At 47.2% G+C, this 20,099-nt stretch overlaps 1 protein-coding gene across 5 annotated transcripts in view; it reads right to left on the bottom strand.

Moving 5' to 3' along the window:
* Positions 1-947: 947 nt before the first annotated feature.
* The window catches only part of AP2B1 (adaptor related protein complex 2 beta 1 subunit), a 137,768-nt gene continuing 118,616 nt past the window's right edge, over positions 948-20,099 (bottom strand). For all 5 annotated transcript variants that reach the window (XM_019545364.1, XM_019545366.1, XM_019545362.1 and 2 more), the window contains 3 exons: positions 19,968-20,054; positions 7,391-7,545; positions 948-3,990 (listed from right to left, as the gene is read on the bottom strand). In XM_019545364.1, coding sequence (XP_019400909.1) covers positions 3,916-3,990; positions 7,391-7,545; positions 19,968-20,054 — 317 coding nt within the window. In that variant the 3' untranslated portion in view covers positions 948-3,915. The remainder of the gene's footprint in view (positions 3,991-7,390; positions 7,546-19,967; positions 20,055-20,099) is intronic.

Raw genomic sequence — 20,099 nt, 5'->3', positions numbered from 1 at the left:
TTAAAATCCAAGCTGAGATTCTCATGTAACCCCATTACTCCAGAAACTGCGGCTTTAAATAACTTAGCTGACCGCACTCACTTCCTTCCTACAGGATCAGATCCACTGCTTGCTCACTGACTCCTGTGGAACCAAGCCAAGCCCTGATTTCCTGTGCCTCAAAGTCAAGGAGAGAGGGAAGGGTAAGCCAGCTTGATTCAGCAATGTTCCTTCCTTTACCATCTCCATCCTGCTCCAGATGTGAGAGTCATGTCTATAAATTCATTAATGTGCCATAGTTACAACACATTAAAATTTAGTACCTGTAATAACAGGTACTAACTCAGTGCACAGTAACTGGTGCTACTGCGCAATAGCACTGGCATATGTATTTTAAGTGATACTAACATGCAGTAGACTAATTCTATTGCGCATTAGCACAGCTTTTCCCATGATGCACTAATGCACAGTAGAATTAGTCTACTGTGCATTTAGCAGCTTGTATAGAGGTGCAGCTTTACACAAAGTCTGTGCCTCAGTTTCTCCTCTCCATCTTGCCTATTAAGACTGCCAAACTCTTCAGAACAGGTACCAGCTCTCATTGTGATGAAACAGCACCTGGCACAGGGGACACTGATCTCACCCATCGTAATGGAAAGCACAGAAGGGCGGCAATGTATATTTTCTGGGCAGGGGAATTACTGAGCTCAGAGCCAGGGAACAGAATACTGGCTTGCTGGGATGGAATCGTAACCTCCCAGTCACAAGACACCTTCTCTCCTTCCAAAGAACATGCAAGGGGTTGCAGCACATCCAAGGACAGGAGCAAAGAGAAGCAGCATGTCCATCCTAAATGGGTCTCTGAAAGGCATGAACAGTAACTGAACTGGCTATTCCTACCTAGCAGCACCAGACAGGCTGTAACACACCTGCCCCTTACCCAGACAGAGTCACACCACAGCAGAAGCCTTCGTGTAAATGACAGTTTATTGACAAGGACACAAGGGAAAGCTTACCAAAAAGTGAACACATCAGAAAGGATGAACAATAAAACCAATGGAATGGGGCTGCCACTGACCAACCCCCCTTCCTTGCCTTCCCGCTCCTCTCCCCACATACCACGCTTCACAGCATGCAGACACACAAACACAGCACAGGCCAGGAGAGAGGCATGGATGCTAGGAAGGAGTTTATGGCAGGCAGGACTAGCTGAGTACTCAGTTGGAACTCTCTTCCCTGGGGTCAACTGAGTAAGACTTGTGGCATTAAACCTGGAGATCCTCTTTTGCTTCTTCCAACTCACGGGCATATTCTGGTGCAGGCTGAGCAGAAAACCCATTATGTGGTACTGCAGCAAGGGGCAGGATCTGCATGCAGGGGTCCCCTGAACCCTACTCAAGCTGCCTTCTCCCACCTTGGCAGCTCTCAGGCCTGCTCTGCCTACCAGCACAGCTCGCCTCCAAACAACAAGCTTCCAAGAGGCAAGGCCAGTATGTAACTTGGCTCAGGACAGGATGGAGAACAGCGTGCATCTCAGCACAGCCAGCACTTTATTAGTTACTGTAATAATTATTTACGTAGTGTTCTTAGCCCACCAATCCATAGGGTGCCAAGCCACCACTCTGGCTCAATGTGCAAGTGCCAAGCTTCAACAACGCTGTCCCACATTCATCTCAGCCAGGAGTCTTGCTGCCAAACCAAATTGCTCTGCATAGAGGACACCGTCCTGTGCCACTGACTAAGAATCCTGCTGCTCCACTCCTTACTCACTGGCTCAGAACTGGCTTCAGGAGTCTCCAATTCAGAACCTGGCTGACCCTTCCTTTTCCCTGTATTTTTTAACATTACAGCCCCACTCTGCATCCTCCCAAAGAACTGATGGTGGCAAAAGACGGGTGACTGGACCCCAGCCATCTCTGACTGGTACTGCAGAAGCTTGTGAATGCCTTGCTTTAAGGGTAGGAAGTGGTTTTAACCATGGAGGCACGAAGGGCCTTGCTCAAACTAGGGGGAAGATGCTGTATCAAGCAGAAGCAGGAGAGTGGCGTGAACAGCAGAATCCATTCTGTTGTGTGGCCTAATTTAAGTGCAAAGCTGTACAGGGTTTCTGAATAGAACAGAGGCAGGCAGCAGCTTTGCTTTTACATTAGCCTTCATGGCATCCATTTCAGCTCCTTACCTGGGACATGGCAACTCCACAGCACGTGGAGAAAATGAGCAGCCATCCTTGATCCCTGGAGAATGCCATATGACAAGGATATATGGCAAAGAAGGGAGAGAGCACTCCTAAATCCCTCCCCATGCAGGGGAGTTTGAGACAATAGGGACCCAAATGATCCCTAGTCTATTGCCTGTGGCACAGGAAGCCCAGACCCAGTTTTTGGAATCATGGCTAGAACCAAGGACCCTGCTAAAGCTCCATGCCCACTGGCCACTAAAACAGGAGCATCCAGCACTGAGGGTTACAAAGTAACATCAAAACACAGCAGAGGACTAACCCCAGGGGATCTTCCCCCTCCTTCCCATCATCACATAGTTACTGCAGTACCACCAGATAAGCTGCAACTCCTGCACAGTTTCTTAGGGACCTTCCCTGTTCTATGGATGCTCTCCCCCAAGCATCTGCTAGGATTTTGACAGAACCCAGGGATTATTTGCCAGGCAGCAAACCTGTGTCCTGTCTTGCTGACCTCAGAACACTCCCATAAAGGGGACAAGGTGAGTCTCAGATCCCTCAGTACTTCAGTCATCATTGCCCAAGGCAGCCCTGTGCTCCTGTTCACAGCACACTGAGGTGTGAATGTGAATCAGCTGATGCTGCTATGGAGAAACATGGGCAAGTGACTGCGATTACCCTACAGATTTCCTGCATAAGTCTTTCAGTCTGGCCAACACACACTGCTAAATGAAATGCAATCAGGCCAGCTGAAGCTGACACAGGTGAATTTGGAGCAGGGGGTGGTGACGGACTGTAGCAGCAGCAGGCGGGGTGGGGATGACCAAGAAAGGGGTTTTACAAACAGGAAAAAGGCAAGGATGACATCCCACACTCTACCAGGTGGGAAGTTTCTCTTCCCTTGGTTTTTCACTATGCTGTACCATTGTCATACAAACCCAACCAGCTCGTGCTCCCATCTACTCCACAATAAAAATCCTATCCAGCAAATCAGTGTCTAGTGACCAGGTGAGATGACTGGGAAATGGTGGACAGAAGGCAGGGGAGGGAGTGGGGGGGAGGGGAAAGAATGTAATATTTTGAATGAACTGGGCAAGTCACCCAGCTCAAATACAATAATCAGTCCTCACAGGGCCTCCTTTCAATTCCTAGACATGAGACCCCTCTCATGCTCCCTCTCCTCATTATTAGCTCTAGGAAAGCCCATCTCATTCCTTTGGATACTTTCACTGACCTGGATTTGCTTTTCCTTTGTTTTTTTTTTAAGCCGGTTACAATTAAAAAAAAAAAATCAAATGTATAAAAAATATAAAATAAAGTGCAGTTTTTATGTTTTTGATGCATTTGCCTTGTTTTAATGAACAGAGACTTAGTGGGAGGGTTGTTTTGAAATGAGCCATATTTTACAAAATATTACCTATGCCTAAAGCAGTTTAGAAAATGCTGAACATTGGCACAAGATGGAGAAGCCCACGAGAAAGAACAGCAGCAGTGGCGGTGAAGGGGTAACAGGGGGGTGGTTGAAGCAGTGGTTACAAAGTTTCCATGGACGCTAAAAATATCAAACAGGTTTGTTCCCTATTATTATTATTATTAGCACGTGGAGACTAATCGCTACCTTGGTTTCTCAGTGCCTTTGACTGAAATCCTACACATGAATACAGCTGCTTCCAGTTAGACAGTGTTTTGCCAACACCAACAAGAGGACCATCCGGAGTCCCCCCTCCTCCCTCCGCGGGGTGAGGCATGGACCAATCCTGTTAGTTTTTCAAAATGGCGTCGTAGGCCTGGTAGATGTACTGGGAGACTTCAGGAGCCCGGCACTTCAGGGACAGCTGAGGAGAGAAGGAAACCTCTGGTAAGCATCAAGAAAATGTCAGTGGGATACATGTGGCCAGTCTTTACTAACGTACTAGTTTGGTTGGTCACTTAGGACCCATTTAGCTGTTTATGACCCACACTCCACCTCCTTATGTCAAACAGCATTAACCTCTAGTAGTGGAGCTAAAAGATCACAGCCCTTGGTGTAGATGCAGCTCCAGGCAGACTCAAACTTCTTAGAGGACCACCCACAAAGTGTTTTAGGTGTTGTTAGCAGGCTTGTGCGAAGCAGCAAGTATTCACTTTGGATTTGGCCAATTTGGAGGGACAGTGATTTGATCTGGAGATTCAAATCACTGTCCCAATTCGATCTGGCTGAATCAGATCCGAAGACTCAGTGCTGCTTCAGAGATTCAACCACAGACTAAACAGGCAGCTGCCTCCAGCTGGTAAGTCTGTTGGGGTTGGGGGAGGGAGGAATTGGGGCTGGGACAAGCTGTCCAGCAGAGGCGCAGGGGCTCTGCCCTGCTGCTGCTTGCCCAGCCGGGGAGGAGGGGTGGGATGTGGGCATGGCTCACCCCAGATGGAAGGGGACAAGTGGCAGCAGGACATGGCCCCTGCTCCCAGCACTGCCGTGCCTGCATCCGCCTCACGTCAGCTAGACAAGCGACAGCAGCACCCGCCTCTCTGCATCCGCTGGGAAGTGGCAACAGTGCCTCTTCTCCCCCCCTCCCACTCCTGTGCTCCCTGGCAAGAGGCAGCAGCACCTGCCCGCTGGCACCGGCTGGGCAAGCAGCAGCAGGGCACCGGGATACAAGCGCAGCAGTGCTGAGACTGGGGGCTATGCCCTGCTGCTGCTTGTCCCTTTCGCCCGAAGTGAGCTGCATCGGCATCCCATCCCCACTCTGCCTGGCTCAGCTGGGCAACCAGCAGCAGGGCACAGCCCCGGCTCCAAGCGCTGCCGCATCCACAATGCACAACCCCCCCGCCCTTACTGAGTCCCATGCCACCAACCCCAGCTGGGCAGCTTGTCCCAGCTCCAATCCCTCCCTCCCCTGTCTCCATCAGTTGGAGCCAGCTGTGTCCAGTGTGGTGAGGACTGCTGCCTGTTTAGTCTACGGCTGAATCTCCAAAGCAGTGCTGAATCTTTTCCGAATCGATTCGGAGGCTTCCAATTCAATTTGGTTTTAAAAATTCAGTTGCCAAATTGGGCCAAATCTCCTCCGAATCAAACTGGCTACTGAAGCTTCACACAGCCCTAGTTGTTAGTATATAATTCTTCTTGAAACTTAAAATGTTTTAGTCTCAGTTACCTTAAGGACATTTATCACCAGAAGGATAAGACACGCAAAAGCAAATTCCCACACGTGCATGGAAAACAAGCTGCTTTGTGGCAGAACTTTGGAAATGAGCAGTGGGAGAAAGATGGGACACTGGCCCCGAGTCCATCACCGGCTGTTCTACTTGCTCCTCAGAGTTACTGACATGCTTGCCGTAACCCAGGGCTTCTCAAACTGTGGGCTGCAACCTCTTGGGGGGTCTCAAGCAACTTAAGAGGGGGTTGCAAACCTCCTGTGCCTCCCCAACGCACAAACGCTCTGCCTGCTTCCCTCCCTCAGCGGTGATACACGTGTTTGTGGACTCGCCCACATTGGAAGCGTCTCTTTTGTTTTCTAATCTCGGCGTGTACAGTTTGGTGAAGCTCAGTATTTATCTGTCAACAGTTCAGTTGACTGTGTGCAACTGAATGTGAGTTTTTTCAGCAGTTTTATTTTTGATCAGTATTTGCTCTTAATAGTGGCAACTGCTGGAAAAAAAAATGTGGAGCATGAAATGAGACTATTTTTGAGACTGCCAAAGCCCAGGATTGAAAAACTAACAAGTACCAAGCAAGCTCATCCTTCTCGCGGAAAACTATTGACAGTTTTAAATTTGACACTGTTTTTTTCAGTTAAGCAGTTTTGAATTTGATAAGCTACGGCATACAAAGGTAAATGTGCTTTATTTATCTCCTACCTATCCTAATGAAACCAACAGCTTTAATCATTGGGGGGGGTCGCATACATTTATATATTATTTTATGGGGTTGCTGTATCACAAAGTTTGAGAAACCCTGCCCTAATGCACCTTTTGCTCTTCATGGAGCTGTACAATCCTTATAGCGCCACCACCCAGAATCAGAATTGTCACCACATTAAAATAAGAACACGTCTGTGACACTGGGGTGGCAGAGGTCAATAACCTTTTAGAAGGTTATGCTAATTGCCTTTTGAATCACCAAGAGAGATTCCCAAGAGTCCACCACCTAGCAAATAAGAGGACTGCTCTCATGCTAATGTGTAATCAGAGCACTGAAAACAAAGCATGGTTCCTTTGTAAGTACAGTAAAAGCTCTGTTATCCAGCATCCCCCAGAATGGGGGATGCCGGATAACAAAATATGCTGGTTAATCGAGTGGTCCCGGCCATTGCTTCTCCTGTCGTGTCTGGGGTGTCCCTCTGCCCCTTCCACAGCATCGTCGCCCCTCCCACGGGCCCTGCAGGACAGGGAGGCAGACCCTGCACAGCCCTGCGCAGCCTGTTATGCCCCCGGGCCGTGGAGGCTTGGCAGCGCAAGCTGCTTTACTCCCAGCTGTGGGGGCTTGGAGAAACCAGAAGTGTCACAGGGGGCACTTCCAGTTTCACTTTATCTTGCAAGCCAGCATGCCAGTTAATTGAGCATGCCGGCTTGTAAGATGCCGGATAGTGCAGCTTTTACTGTAGCATATTTTTAATGATTTTCTACTGTTTTCTTTCCCCTTAAGGGACCCTTCCCCATGAGTGCATCCTGAGATTCTCAGGAAGGGATCCTCCAAGAACAGAAGAAATTTCACTGGCAAGAAGGAAAGCATATGAATATAAACAGATGCTCAGGGGAGTGGGTAAAGGAAAGAGGTACATCCAGGACATGGGGGGGGAGGGGGAGACAGTACTCTCCTGCTGAGCAGTGATTGCCACTGATACAAAGCCAACATTGAGACAGCTGGTCTCCTCTTTAGGAGCAGAGTTGGGCATAAATCTATAGTATCATTTACCAGAGTGGGGAGGGAAAGCAAGGGCTGCTGAATTCTGGCAAAGCTTTCTTGTTAATTTCTCTTGGCTTAATCAAATAGTAACAACCTTGGCCAATAAACTCCTGCTGTGGAGTCAGCATTAACCCAGCCAAATGGGCAACAGACGTTGTTCATTTCAGGGTTTCCCTGACTGCTTCCAGCTCAGCAGGGATTCCCTTCAGAGTCGCAATCAACAGGATCTGACCCTAAAAGCACGTGCTAGGTAAAGTGGGAGGGGAAACATAGCTATGGGGTTGAGCTAGGTAATGAAAGGTTCTTCACTTTCCCCCACAGCCTCTAGCAGAGGGTCCAACGGGCCTTACCGTGTAGTTCGGATTTCCTGGCTGAATACGTAGCTCAGCCAAGATCCAGATACCATTGGTTAGCTTCAGAGACTGGTAGAGCATGTCCTGGCCTTCCACGTTCCTCTTGGCAATGGTGTAAACATTGTTGTTCTGCAGCTTACTGGAAACAGTATCTGCAAACAGCAACAAAGTCACTGTTAATTCAGGACCATGCACAAAGTGCCCAGAGAGGAAAACAGGCAGCAGCATCCCTAAGACATGTGCATGTGCCAGGAGGAGCTGACAGCCACAAGACAGTGCCAGTCTATGGCTAGAGGAGCAGGTCTGACAAGAGGAAGATGAAGAAAGAGAAGATTTGGTCTTAACTGCTCTATCCTCCTGGAGACCACACGCTGGAGTTGGGGCTTCCTGCTGATTATCCGCTCCTTCCTTTAGGGCTCAACACTTCTACCTCACTGCTTGGGACTGCAACTTAGCTTGGGTGAACTTCTACCTTCCCGCAACAAAGCCTATAGACCTTGGCCAGACTGATCTGGGACTCAATGCCATGCCCTCCCCAAGCCAGAGGAAACTGGATCAGAGCAAAGATCATGACCGACTTTGCTTCTTGGCCATTGACATAATTGCTGAACTCAAGAGGCAAAGACTGTCCAGACTCAAGGACCTCACAGCTCACTCCCAGTTAGGAGTTGCTATGTAATCGTGTACCTACTATACCACACATCTTTTTCTAATGATAGCAACTGGCAATGATCCGCCCCCCCCCCTCCCCCCAGCCATCTACCTCTAGGCACTGTGGCCATGAAAAGCCTTTAGTGAAATCTATGACTAGCAGTCAGAGAAGACATGGTTTTACCTGCATGTAAATATAAAGATATAACCATGATGCATGTTATTTCCAAGTCACTTTACAGAGAAACAATAGAACCAGATGAATGCAAAAAGCACTGAATCTAAATCAAAGTCCTATTCTGAAGATCTCTGGAAGCCAAGAGGTTTTTACACCTGGTTTAAGAATCGGTGAACTGTACTTCCCTTAAGGAAGAATATTTCACAGACTTTGGTGCAGAGGCCAAGATGGGAACAGTACTCACCCGAGCTCCAACTTTCACTCCTAAAGCTGTACAACCTGCCAACCCAGGAAGAAAAGTTTAGCAAGTATGGATGTTCCTTGGAGTCCCTGTTCCCTACTCACTGTAAGTGATCAGGCTTTTTTTTCCCTGGCATTTTGGAAAGTTTTTCACACAGGTAGGTTTAATAGTTTTGTTCTCCAGTGGATCTTGTATGTGGGTCTGGTTGAGGCCTGCAGATGGTGGGGTTGCAACTGGAGCTCCTTCAGTCTCCCAGTCCCTTTGATATAACCACCTAACCACACAGTCCCCTATCTCTAGACTAGCTGGTCAGATGACTCTCATGAACCAAAGATGCAGAAAGTGAAAAAGCAAGTGTAGGTAAGGCCTCTACTCCAAGACTTGTGCCCTGAGATAACAGCAAATGCATGCAGATGGTGGGGGACAGGACTGCTGAGGTAGAGCTGAATCCTGTAACAAACTGGTTGTTTATCAATAGCTTGTACTTTGTGTGTCCCATTCCCCCCCGAGAGGTAAATACGAACTAGAACATCTGTCTAGCCAGCAAGAGAGTCAGAGAGGCCCCTCCAGAACCAATGGCCAATAAGTGTAGAACTGCTGGGAAACAGTGCACCCTCTTCCATCAGGCCTATGCACAACAAGAGGAGGAGGAGGAAGAGAAAACAAGGATCGTGCTGCTGAGCAGAAGTTTCTGTGTGGACAGCGTGCAACTGACCAGAGCCCAAGCAGCCCCCACAACAGGGCTGGGCAATTATTTTGGGTCGAGGGCCCCTTGATAAGTTTTGGTGAGCTGTTAAGGTCCGCATCGGTAGCCCCACCCCTTGACAGAAGCCCTGCCCCCCTGGTTGCCATCTTGGGACCCAAAGTCCTACCCCCTAACCTTTGCCACCAGAAGTCCCACCACTTGCCTCCAGAAGTGCTCCTTTTGGGAAGGGGGTTTGCTATTTTGCAATCAGAAAAAAATATTATAAAGTAAAAATCAAACACTGACAACAACATATTTTAATTTTATTTAAAAAATATTTTTGTCCTGATCTGTGTGTTGTATATAGAGGTGATTGCATAATAGCTCAAAATGAGGTCTTACTCTTGTATACTGGAGGGAGGGGGAGAGTATGGGTGGGTGGGTATGCAGTTTGTGGGGGGCTATGGGCGTGTATGTGTTTGTATGTGGGGGTGTATGTGGGGGTGTGCGTGTATGTGTAGGTATGGGGGCAGGGTGTGCGTGTGTGTGTGCGCACGCGTGCACACACACGTAGCAGTGAGCGGGGCTCCCCCCAGAGGTGCATGGGGAGGGTGCGTGTGAGATTTGTGGAGGAGGGTGTGGGTGGGTGGGGTGTTCGTGGGGCGTGAGTGTGTGTGGGGGAGGGTGTCGTTGTGGGGTTTGTGGGGAAGGGTTTGTGGGTATGGGAGCCCCCAATGCACACCCCCCCTTGAGCTGCTTAGCAACAGCCCTGCGGTGCCTCCCTGCCATCACCAGCAGCATGCAGCCCCAGCACACCCTGCGCCTGCTCTAGACTCACCACCACCAGAGAAGTTCAGCAGGAACCCAAGTACAGCCCTGCCCCACATCTGCTCTGTATTGCCTGCCTGTGGTGTGTCCTGCCCCCCCCAGGTACACAGTAGGGCTGGGGCAGCTCCGCAGCTAGACTGTCTTTCTAGGTAGCCTGGGTGGTGGCGGCCCCTTCCAGCTGCTGCCCCTAGCCCTGTGGTACTGGTGGGGACTTGCATTGCACAGCCCTGACCCTGTGTGTCCCACGCCTGCTCCGGGATCACCTGTCTATGTTCAGCAGCAGGGGTGTGGGACAGAAGCTATTGCTCAATGCAGGGGAAAGCAGCCCCTCTCCCTCCTGCTGCTTGGCATTTCCTGCTGCAGCCACCTGGAGCCCGCACCGCACCAGGCTGCCCTGTGTTTGCTCTGTGTTGCCACCGCTGCCCTGCTGGCCAGCTCAACACAGGGCAGCTGGGCACACTGCAGGCTCTGGGTGGCTGCAGCAGGAACTGTGCAGCAGTGGGAGGCGCTGTTTTCCCCCCCGTGCTGAGGAACAGCTTCTGTCCCTCGTCACTACTACTGAACCTAAATGGGTGAGCTCCGAGCAGGCGCAGGGTTGGGGCTGCATGCACGGGTCCTTGCCGGTACCATGGGGCTGAAGCCAGCAGCTGCAGCAACTGCAAAAAGAGCTGCTGTCACCCAGGCTGCCTAGAAATGCAGTCCAGCTGCAGAGCTGCCCCAGCCCCACTGCATGCCCAGGGAGCTGCAGCTAGACTGTCTGGGTCAGGTGGGACCAAGGGACCCTCTGCGGCCTGGACAAAGACCTGCCACAGGCCATATTTTGCCTACCCCTGCCCTATACTCATGGATGCTAAAATCCACAGAGGTCCAGCTGGCTCAAAGCTTTCTAATTTGAAAAAGCAAAGTGTTTAGGGCAGTGCTGGTGCCAGAAGCTAAGAAGGAGCCTCTTAGATGCTCTCTTTCAGCTATCTGAGCCTCTGTCTGCACAGCAGAGAGCAAAGACAGAGATTCAGGGGTCTCATGTCCCTACTGCAATCTGGCATCCTGCCCCTTCTCCTCCTCCTCCTGAAGCAGGATCTGTCCAGCCAGAGCAGCAGGATACCTGCGCAGCATGCACGTTTTGCTGAATCAAGCCTCAGTCCTGAGGCCTGCAGCTGGGTTAACCTCTGCCTGCTCCCGCAGGCTGTAGAACAGCTGCTGGCAGAAGTTATGTGCAGGTTTCATGCAGCTGCAGCTCCTTGTTCAGTTTGGGTTTGCCTTTCTTCCTAGGTTACTATGGAAACTAGGAGATACAAGCAGCTAATGAGCTCCCAGGCTTTCCAACCTCCCTCCCTCCTATCCTACCCTTCTCTGTGGAACAGAGGCTTCCAGATTAGGGGAACACACAGTGCAGAAGAGCCTCCCCCAATGCAACAGCCACAGGCAGGGGAGCCCTGCACTGTAAGTGGCATCAGCTGCTAGGGATCAGGATAAATCCAACATGTGCTTTTTGTCCCACCTAAACAGGATGTTGCTGCCAAGTCTGCAGAGGTTTCTGAAGCCAAAAACCTACTACTGGGTGAGATGCATCCCAGATAGTTCTCTTGGCTGAAGTTACCTGCAATTTATCGCACAGGTATGATTGTCCTCTGAGCAAGTCATGTTTAAACCATGGCACACAAGCCCAGCTTCAAGGGACTTGACTGTATAATCAGCTTTACTCCAACCAGTCAACCCATCTCTTAACAGTCAGCAGTTCCTCTGAGCCTTGAGATGCTGACTGGCTGAAGGTTTGCAAAAGCACTCCCAGCAAAAGACGCAGGGAACACTAAGCTGAATCCAAAGCCAACTGTGTTTAACCCACAGGCTTCAGTCTTGCTTTATCAGATAGCAACTGTTGCTTTAAATTTAGCAACCACCGCTCCTTGCTAGGGCACAGGGGTTCAGACTACACAGAGGCTGAGCTCTGGCTCTGCAGCTCCCTATTATAGCCCTGTAGCAACAGTAATGGCTGCTTCCAACAAGCCTCGGGTAGGAGCATCCTTCCAGGGTACGACATCAGGGCAGCTCCGACTGTCAGTGCAAACTAAAGATTCCAGGCAGCAGCAGGGCCACTAGATATGGTCTCCTATGGAGCCGTCCACTTTAAAAGCTCTTCCCTAGAGCCTGCCTTCTACCTGAGAGCTCTGCTTTCACCTCTTGCTCCCCACAGCACTACTGGTCCTACCATCCCTTTCCACAGATAAGGGAACTAGGAGGGAAGGTCCAAAGAGATGCATCTCCACGATCAGAGCTAGGGTGAGAACTCTGAAGTCTTGACAGCTTCCTACTTCAGCCATTATAGGGACTCTTCATATTAACCACCCTGACATGCACACTGCATGCAAATTATCGGTGACTCAGCCACAGCCCCTTAAAACAATCCAAGCCATGCTGGGGTCTGCATCATCACCTGATTCCATCTCCCCCAGTGCAGGCGCTAGAAATGCAAACTGGAGAGCAAGTGTCATTTCTGATTCCCTCCCACCCCCAGGTACTGGCTCCAGCCACTTCTCCGTAAGCAAGTCTGAGCCAATGTCAGGTTCTCCAAGATGGGACAGTGTTGCTAGGCAACGATGCCAGGCAGTGCTTTGCTGAAAGCAGGGCTGCTAATGTCATGTGACAGTACAGCCTTTAAAAACACATTTGCTGGGAGCTGAGCTCAGCCTTGCTTTAGATTGTGCTGTGGATTTACCATTGTGCAGCAAAGCTCCTGTTAATGACCATGAGTTACAAGCAGAAGCTTATAAGTGGGCCCTGCTGACTATGCAGAGATCCTTCCAGGGACCAGCTCGATTGGATGATTTTGCATACCAGAAATGTAGAATTACAGAGTTGAAGGGACCCTGAGGTCACTAAGTCCAAATGCAGCAGAGATGCACGACACTTTTCCTAAAGCACTCAGACAGATTGCTACTATCCTGCTTCTTGAAAGTCTTCAATGAATAGAGATGCCACTGTTTCCCTGGGCAAAAGTCAATCCTTTAGCAAGATGACCCCCTGTGCCTCTGTCCTTGCCACATGACTTGCTACAGTGCGGTGTTTCTGCCACCTGCTCATACGTAAAATGGATTTTTTTTTTTTTTTTTTTTTTTTAAAAAAAATGTTAAATTTTACAAGATATGCATGAGGATGCTTTTTCTTTCTAGCACTGAAAACACAACCATCATTTTTTTCATGAAAAAAAACTCAAAGTGTTTCTTTTTCTGTTTGTTTCATATTGGAACAAAACAGTGAAACCTCAACCTTTCTTTCCTGAAAGGAAATCTTTGAGGGGATTCTTGGGTAAGTCTGCCTAGCTTCACCCTTCTGGATGCCTTTACATCTCTGAGTTTTGGGAAGTGCTGGATAGTTGACTGGTTGCAGGTAATAAAATCCTATTTATTCATGGGTTGTTGACATCTTTGCATTATACACAAGAAATGTTCTTGCCCATGAGAAAGACCATTGTAAGAACAGCAAGGCAGTGGAACAATCTGCTTAAGGAAACTGTGGAACCTCCTCCATTAGAAGTTTTTAAAAGGAAGTTGGACAAACATTGTTTAGGGATGATCTAGGAGTAGTACTGCCTAGAGTGTACAGCGAAGAGCGATAGCTGGAAGCTCTGGAGATCCCCACACAGGCATTGCTCAGAAATCATGAGGAGGCCTCTGAAGTCCAGAGCAGGCTGGAGAGATTATCCTCTGCAACAGCAGAATGAAGTAGGGCTCCACAATCTGTCTTAGCTATGAAAGAAGCTTGAAGGTGCTGGGAAAAGTTCATGGAGAGAACAGGATGACAGAGGAATTCTGGCCCTCCATTTAGGATGTGGGGTGGGTGGAATTGCGCTCTGCTATCCATAATTTGCAGAGCAGAGTGGAGGGTGTTTGGTTTTCCCCATGCTTCTGGGCTTTGCTGGTTGTTAAATGGGGTTAAGCAGAAATTCCCTCCTCCTCCTCCTGTTTCCAGGAGTGTCAGGTTTGGGCTTCTTTTTCCCCCCTCAGAAACACTGGGTGTTAGCTTCAGCTAAGGTTAGAGATTTTGACTAGGGTGTGCTGAAGCTCCTGCTCGGACTGAAAACCCCAGAGGCTCCTGGTCAGAGGGTCTTGCTTCTCCACTCAGGGTCTGATTGATCACCACATTTAGCATCAGGAAGGAATTTCACCGCATGGTCAGATTAGCATGGACTGTTGGGAGTTTTTGCCTTCCTTATCTCTCCTGAAAGCACTTAACAAGTACTTCTGTCCTTGCAGTGGCAAGACACTGACAGTCTCCCTGCTTTACCTATGGCAAATGAGCCTCTTTTTGATGTTTAGAGCACTGAGCCTAGTACCAGAGTACCGTCTGCAAAGGTTTTAAGAACAAGTTAGACAAATACTTATCTACGATAGTTTTGTCAGGAATGGTCCTGCCTTGATCAGGGGGTTGGACTAGATGTGATATCCCAAGGTCCTGTCCAGCCCTATTCTTCTGTGATTGTATAATACTGTTCTGTAAGCACTGACCTATGAAACATACCCATTTCATTTAGGTGTCTAAATTAAATTCTCCAGTGCCAAGGTCTTCTGAAAATTTGGTCTGTGATATTCTTTGAACAGATTTATCACACCAAATCTGGCTTCTGAATCAGCTCCAGTATATTCAGATCTCCTCTGGCAGTGACAGAGATGGAGGAAACCAGGAGGAGTTACATAAGAAAAAAGAACAGAATCTCTTTCTCTTACTAGATAGCATATACACAGCCATTATGTTAAAATAAGAAATGTTCTTTAGATTAGGCTGACAAAGCAAAGCCCAAGTTACTGAGCAGTTTAATTTGTAAAACAGTGATAGGGCAAACAACAGCAAACAAAAGGCATAAATTGTATGAGAAAATGGAAGGAAATATAGCTAGATACAGATAAAACATATTCAAATGAGAACAACGAAGACATGCAATGTATTTTTGAAACACCTTCTTTTAACTGATGTATATTGACTTTATTGTAATGGTTCTTTTGGCCCTGAGTGTGCTTTAGCACATTTAAAATAAAACCAGTGGAGGAAAGGCAAATGTCATTTTAACATGAGTTAGCTGGTAAAGAAGAACGCTGCACCATCTGCAGGAAATGAATAATCTGAACTGTCAAGATTGATGAATTTGGTTTCACACATGTAGGACAGTCATGTTGGCTAACATTAAGAGCTATGAGAAACTGGTTAGTAGCTGTCAGCTAGCATCTCTGACATGTCACTAGGTAGATTTTCAATGCAGAAAAGGATAGAGCATTGAAAACCTTATGCTCCTGGGGAGTTTCAAAATTTAGCAATATAAGGTAGCCTCATTGTTCTGGAGCTTCTAAATTTTGGAAGACTTGGATTTTTCTGCCCTTTTCACCTTTTAACTAGATTTTTCTTTCCTTTTCATTTATAGAACATAAAGATTAAAGAACATAAGATCTAAGTCAGTATAAAAGTAACGACATTAGGAAGTGAAGTTTATAACCTTAACTCTGACCCCTCGGATGTATTCATTATAGCCAAATGAAAAGATCACATGCTATCTCTCTAATCCATTTCCAAAATCAGAGTTTCTCTCTGTTGAAGTGGTTCCCAACCCACAGCTCAAATCTGAAACCCTGTCATATTACTTGTAGTCACAGGAAAGCAAAAAGTTAATATAGAACTTGGTAGGGAAAGCAAAGTATGATGATGCCTGCAGCCCCTTGCTCGGTATTCTTGCCCACAAATCAGCAAACACTGGTGCTCTAAATGCTGGAGACAGCTCTACAGCTTTAAGGACTGGATATATGGTGAGTTTAATGCGAGTGTAACCCACCCTTATACCAGCATTAAAGCAAAAAAACAAAAAACCCAGCAAACATATGATACTAATTTACCAGTGTAGAACTACTCGTGGAAAAATCAGAGTAGTGTAGTTATACTGATTTAAATATGGTATGTCTGCTTCTATTCCAGGATAGATGTGTGGTCCCTGCAAATGCATCAGTCAGATACTAATCTACTGTACATCAGGGCTCTTAGGTCATCAACACATTCAAAATACAAACTATGTCACAAGCACACTTTAAATGGAAGATATGTGTATAGTTACATGACCATCTTGCTTGGCAAGTGACTCCATGGCAGAGCGACACCCATATATACATGAAGCCTTCCTGATTACACTGGGTTTACAAGGACATTGACATCAGCCCCTGCAATCACTTGTGGGGGTAAAGGTCTTAAAGTCATGAGTTAGAGATGCAAGAGAGTAAAAGCTAGATTCTGTTTCATCTGTTAAGATGCTTAAACATGATCCTATTCCACCTTGCTTGAGTCCCTTGAGTTCGCACAAAAGGATGTGCATCCTCCTCTTGCTGCTTTTTGTGACTTAAGATGGCACGTCACAAAATTCAGTGCATTAACAGTTTTTTAAAGGGACTTGAGTGGACAGGATCACAACTGAGTGTGTAAGAGCTGTAACAGGATGGGGCTGTAAATCACTCCTATGCATTCTAGCCACTCCTGTAGTCTAGAAACCTCCTTCCTGTAAATTTTGCCCTGGCAGGAACAAAAGCAGCAACTCGAGTAAAACCCCAGAGTTTAGGCTAGAACTGCTTTGAAGTTAGACTACTGAACTGGGGCAGCCAATCCTAGATGTGTGGCATACAGCATGCAAGAAATTAGCAAGCCAAATCCCTGAGTCAGTAAAGGACAAAACAATAGGTCTGTTGTTCTGAGTCATTCATGCCTCCTTAAGGAAATTGGTATTCTCCACTCAGATGGATGGCAGGGCTCTGTGCATCATCCACATCCCTATGCATGACAGTGAAGGGACTTTGTGGCAAGGAGCAGGAATGCCAGATGGCACACCAATGATGTAGGCAATACTATTTGGATTACTCCCCAATCCCACCTCAGTTCCTCACTCAGTAGCCAATCCACAGTATTCTGTGTGTTCTACTCCATCTGTCCACTGCCAGCTATGGCTACTATATTTAAAGAGCTGGTTTTGCTGTTATTAGGGCACATCAGCTGAGGAGTGGAGGTGTTTTTAGCTGCTAAAATTTTCAGCTAAATTCATGTTGCTGAACCGGAATCAGTTAGATTGGAGAATGAATGTTGTGTTATGGTTCCTAAACTTGGGAGGGAACTCAACACTGGGTATTCATGGAAACATGCTAGTCGTTAATCAGTTATCCAAGTGGGTGTGATGGGATTAATAAAATTTGTACCGACAAGTGATGGCCTGGACATGTATTATAGAAGCAAGCAGCTATTGGAAGTAGTAAATGGTGCTGAAATGCTGCAGTCCAGCAAATTTTGAATTTTAATTGGGAGCTACTGAAATTTGTAGATTCTTTTTGTGATGTCTGCTGCCCTGGCAGAGCCAATCAGTTGGCTATGACTACGGTCCCAAAGTGGTTGTCCTCTGCTTTGCCAACATTATGAGAGCCATACAGCTGCTACTGGGCTGACTTTCCAGTGGCAGCTGAGGGAAGGTGCACTGCATTTATTTATCTGTTCCTGGATTCCTTCAGGAGGAAAGAGGCCACCTAAGCATGAACTGACACTGACAGCAAGGTCTCAAGGATTTCAGTGCTGAATGCTACCATCTCTTGAAAAAATGAGGGCTCTTGCTCCACTCTACACTGGTTAAATCACAACCATGCTCACTTATACTGGACTTAAACTGAGGCAGGGTGGTTTCTACAGGGGCAGCTTACACCACCCTGAAAACTGGCCAACCTTCAATGGTACAATTTGTGCTGTACCAGCAGCATGTTAGACGTACACTGGGAGCTAAAGCCCCTGGGCAGGCAACCCCCATACCTTCCATTCCCAGGCCAATGTCTTGGCTTTCTGACTCTCAGCCCGCTTGTTTCAGAAATCCAGGCGGCCAGGGAAGGAAGTGGCCTATGTAATTGCGACAGGGGAAGAGGCATCAGCTTAGGAGATACAAGAAGAGTGTCTTCAGCTGATAAAAAAGCATTTGAAGTCTGTTTATCAGACATGACCCACTTTCCTCCCTAAATAAGCAGAGGAGGTTGACAGATTCTACTTGCTTTATAGCCTCCCTGGTGACTGATTGCACTCAAAAGAGACACCGTTTCCAAAGCTCTCACTAAAGAGACTGACAACAGCTTCCTATCTTGGAGTCCTGGTGATGGCTGCAGATAACATGACAATAGAGAAATGTTATTACTCGCACAGAGAATACAACAGCAGAGAAACATGCTTAGGTGACAGTGTGCCCATGGACCATTCTTCCCCCAACACCAGAGCTCATCTTCATTACAATTTTAAGTGAGCCTAGGTATGAGGTCTGGCACTTGGCTAGTAAACAGCCTAATAGCAAATGCTACTAGTTATTGATATCCTGTTGTTTCTCCCAGTAAAAATAAATAAATAACTGACCTACATTGTATAAACTGGCCAGAGACAGAAGCAGAAATTCCCTGAATGGTACAATACCCCATAATTACAGGCATCTGGAACTGGTTAATGTGATGGTACCCTGGACCACACAGCCAGCTGAGTATGTCAATTCCTGTTCCAATAATTGGGAAGTAAATTGGCAGCTTCTCTCCTCTCCTATCCTGAACAGGCAGATTCATTACAATTACAGGTTATAGAGGCTGAGTCAGGGTGAAAGAAGTAGCTCTGTGAATCTACAGGCTATAAAGGCACCTAAAAGTGATAGAATGTACATAATCCAAGCCCACGTGGAAAAAATTACAAGAAGGAAATGTGCAATTGAACGTTTCCTTTCTAAACTACCCTGTAGATCCCAGTACTTCTGCCATCCAGAAGCAGTCAGCAGCCAACAAAAAGCCATCCTCTAGTTCCTCCTGTATTGCACAGTGCTCATAACAGAGTAGCTAACGGATGGCTACAGAGGAAGAAGGGCATGACCGACAACAATGCAGAGTTTTAAGTTAGGCTGCATGGTCTGTGGGCTGAGTTAGGGTTTAAGAGGATGGAAAGTCATGGCAAAGGTTCAGGGGTTGCTTTCGTCAGAAGCCCTTGGATGGAATCAAGTCACAAGGGACACCAGCTGTTATTTTTTCCAGCTTAGGTTCCAAAATAGCAATAATTATAACTACAAAAGGACCTGTAGTTCCTGCCTTTGAGTGAAGTCAGAGTGCTATCACTGTGTAATGGCAAGCATGAAAGAAAATAAAATAGTTACATGGAGTTGCAATCAACAGGGACATGTTTCTCCTCTGTAAAACACTGGGCTTTCAGGAGAAGCATTTGGATCCCATCCAGGCCTCAGACAAAGCTGATTTGCTAGCTGCACTCTCTCTCCTCCTTCAGTAGTAACAAGGTCATAAGTACAAGTCTAATGCTCTCACATAGAGGCAAAGAAATGACTAAGCATTCCGTTGTTCTGGGCAGATGATAGGAAGACATCAACAGATTTATCAATAACTGTGTAAGACATTGCACCTAACAGAAAGATTTTATCTGCAGCTGTTAATGCACAAGACACAAGATTATTATTCCATATCTGTAAGTAAGTGTGTAACAAAGCAAGAGACAAAGTTATTTGGCCAAGGTCACACCATAGGTAAGTGGCACACCACAGCTAGAATCCCCATTTTTTGGTTCCTAATCACTTCTTCTCACTCTGCTGGATCACGGCTGCCCCTGCAGCTAACAAAAAACTTGTCTCGGGGACCAGCATAGCACTGAAAGACTGACATGGAACAACAGGTTTTGAGATCCACTCCAAAGACAGTTCTGTGCTGGGTTTACAGACAAATCAGCTAAGCACAAAAGAGAACACAAGGTAAGAAAAGAAGGGACCAGAAAAAAAAGGGGCCAGAAATGGGGAACTTCTTTGTATAGGATTTAGACAAAATTTTAGTCAATTAAAAACAAAACCTGGGATCTGCAGTTGAAAGCTGCTCTGCTTCTACCTGCAGTGTTATGGATATGCAATACCAGCATCCATCCATTCCACATGTTATACAAAGGCTTTTGGCATCAGAGTCAAGTCACTCACCAGCATTCAGGTGACAGTCTTTAATCTGGAATTGCAGCTCATTTTCATTTGGAATGTCCTTCCATGTTGCAAGGAAAACCTGGCGTTCTAGATAAGGCAGAAAAGGCAGTGTGAGTACTCCATCCTCCTGGC

The sequence above is a fragment of the Crocodylus porosus genome, unplaced genomic scaffold (assembly GCF_001723895.1).
Source record: "Crocodylus porosus isolate Cpor-Errol unplaced genomic scaffold, CroPor_comp1, whole genome shotgun sequence".
Taxonomy (NCBI): Eukaryota; Metazoa; Chordata; order Crocodylia; family Crocodylidae; genus Crocodylus; species Crocodylus porosus.
The sequence above is the reverse complement of the archived record's forward strand: the minus strand, read 5'-3'. Positions and strand labels throughout refer to the sequence as shown.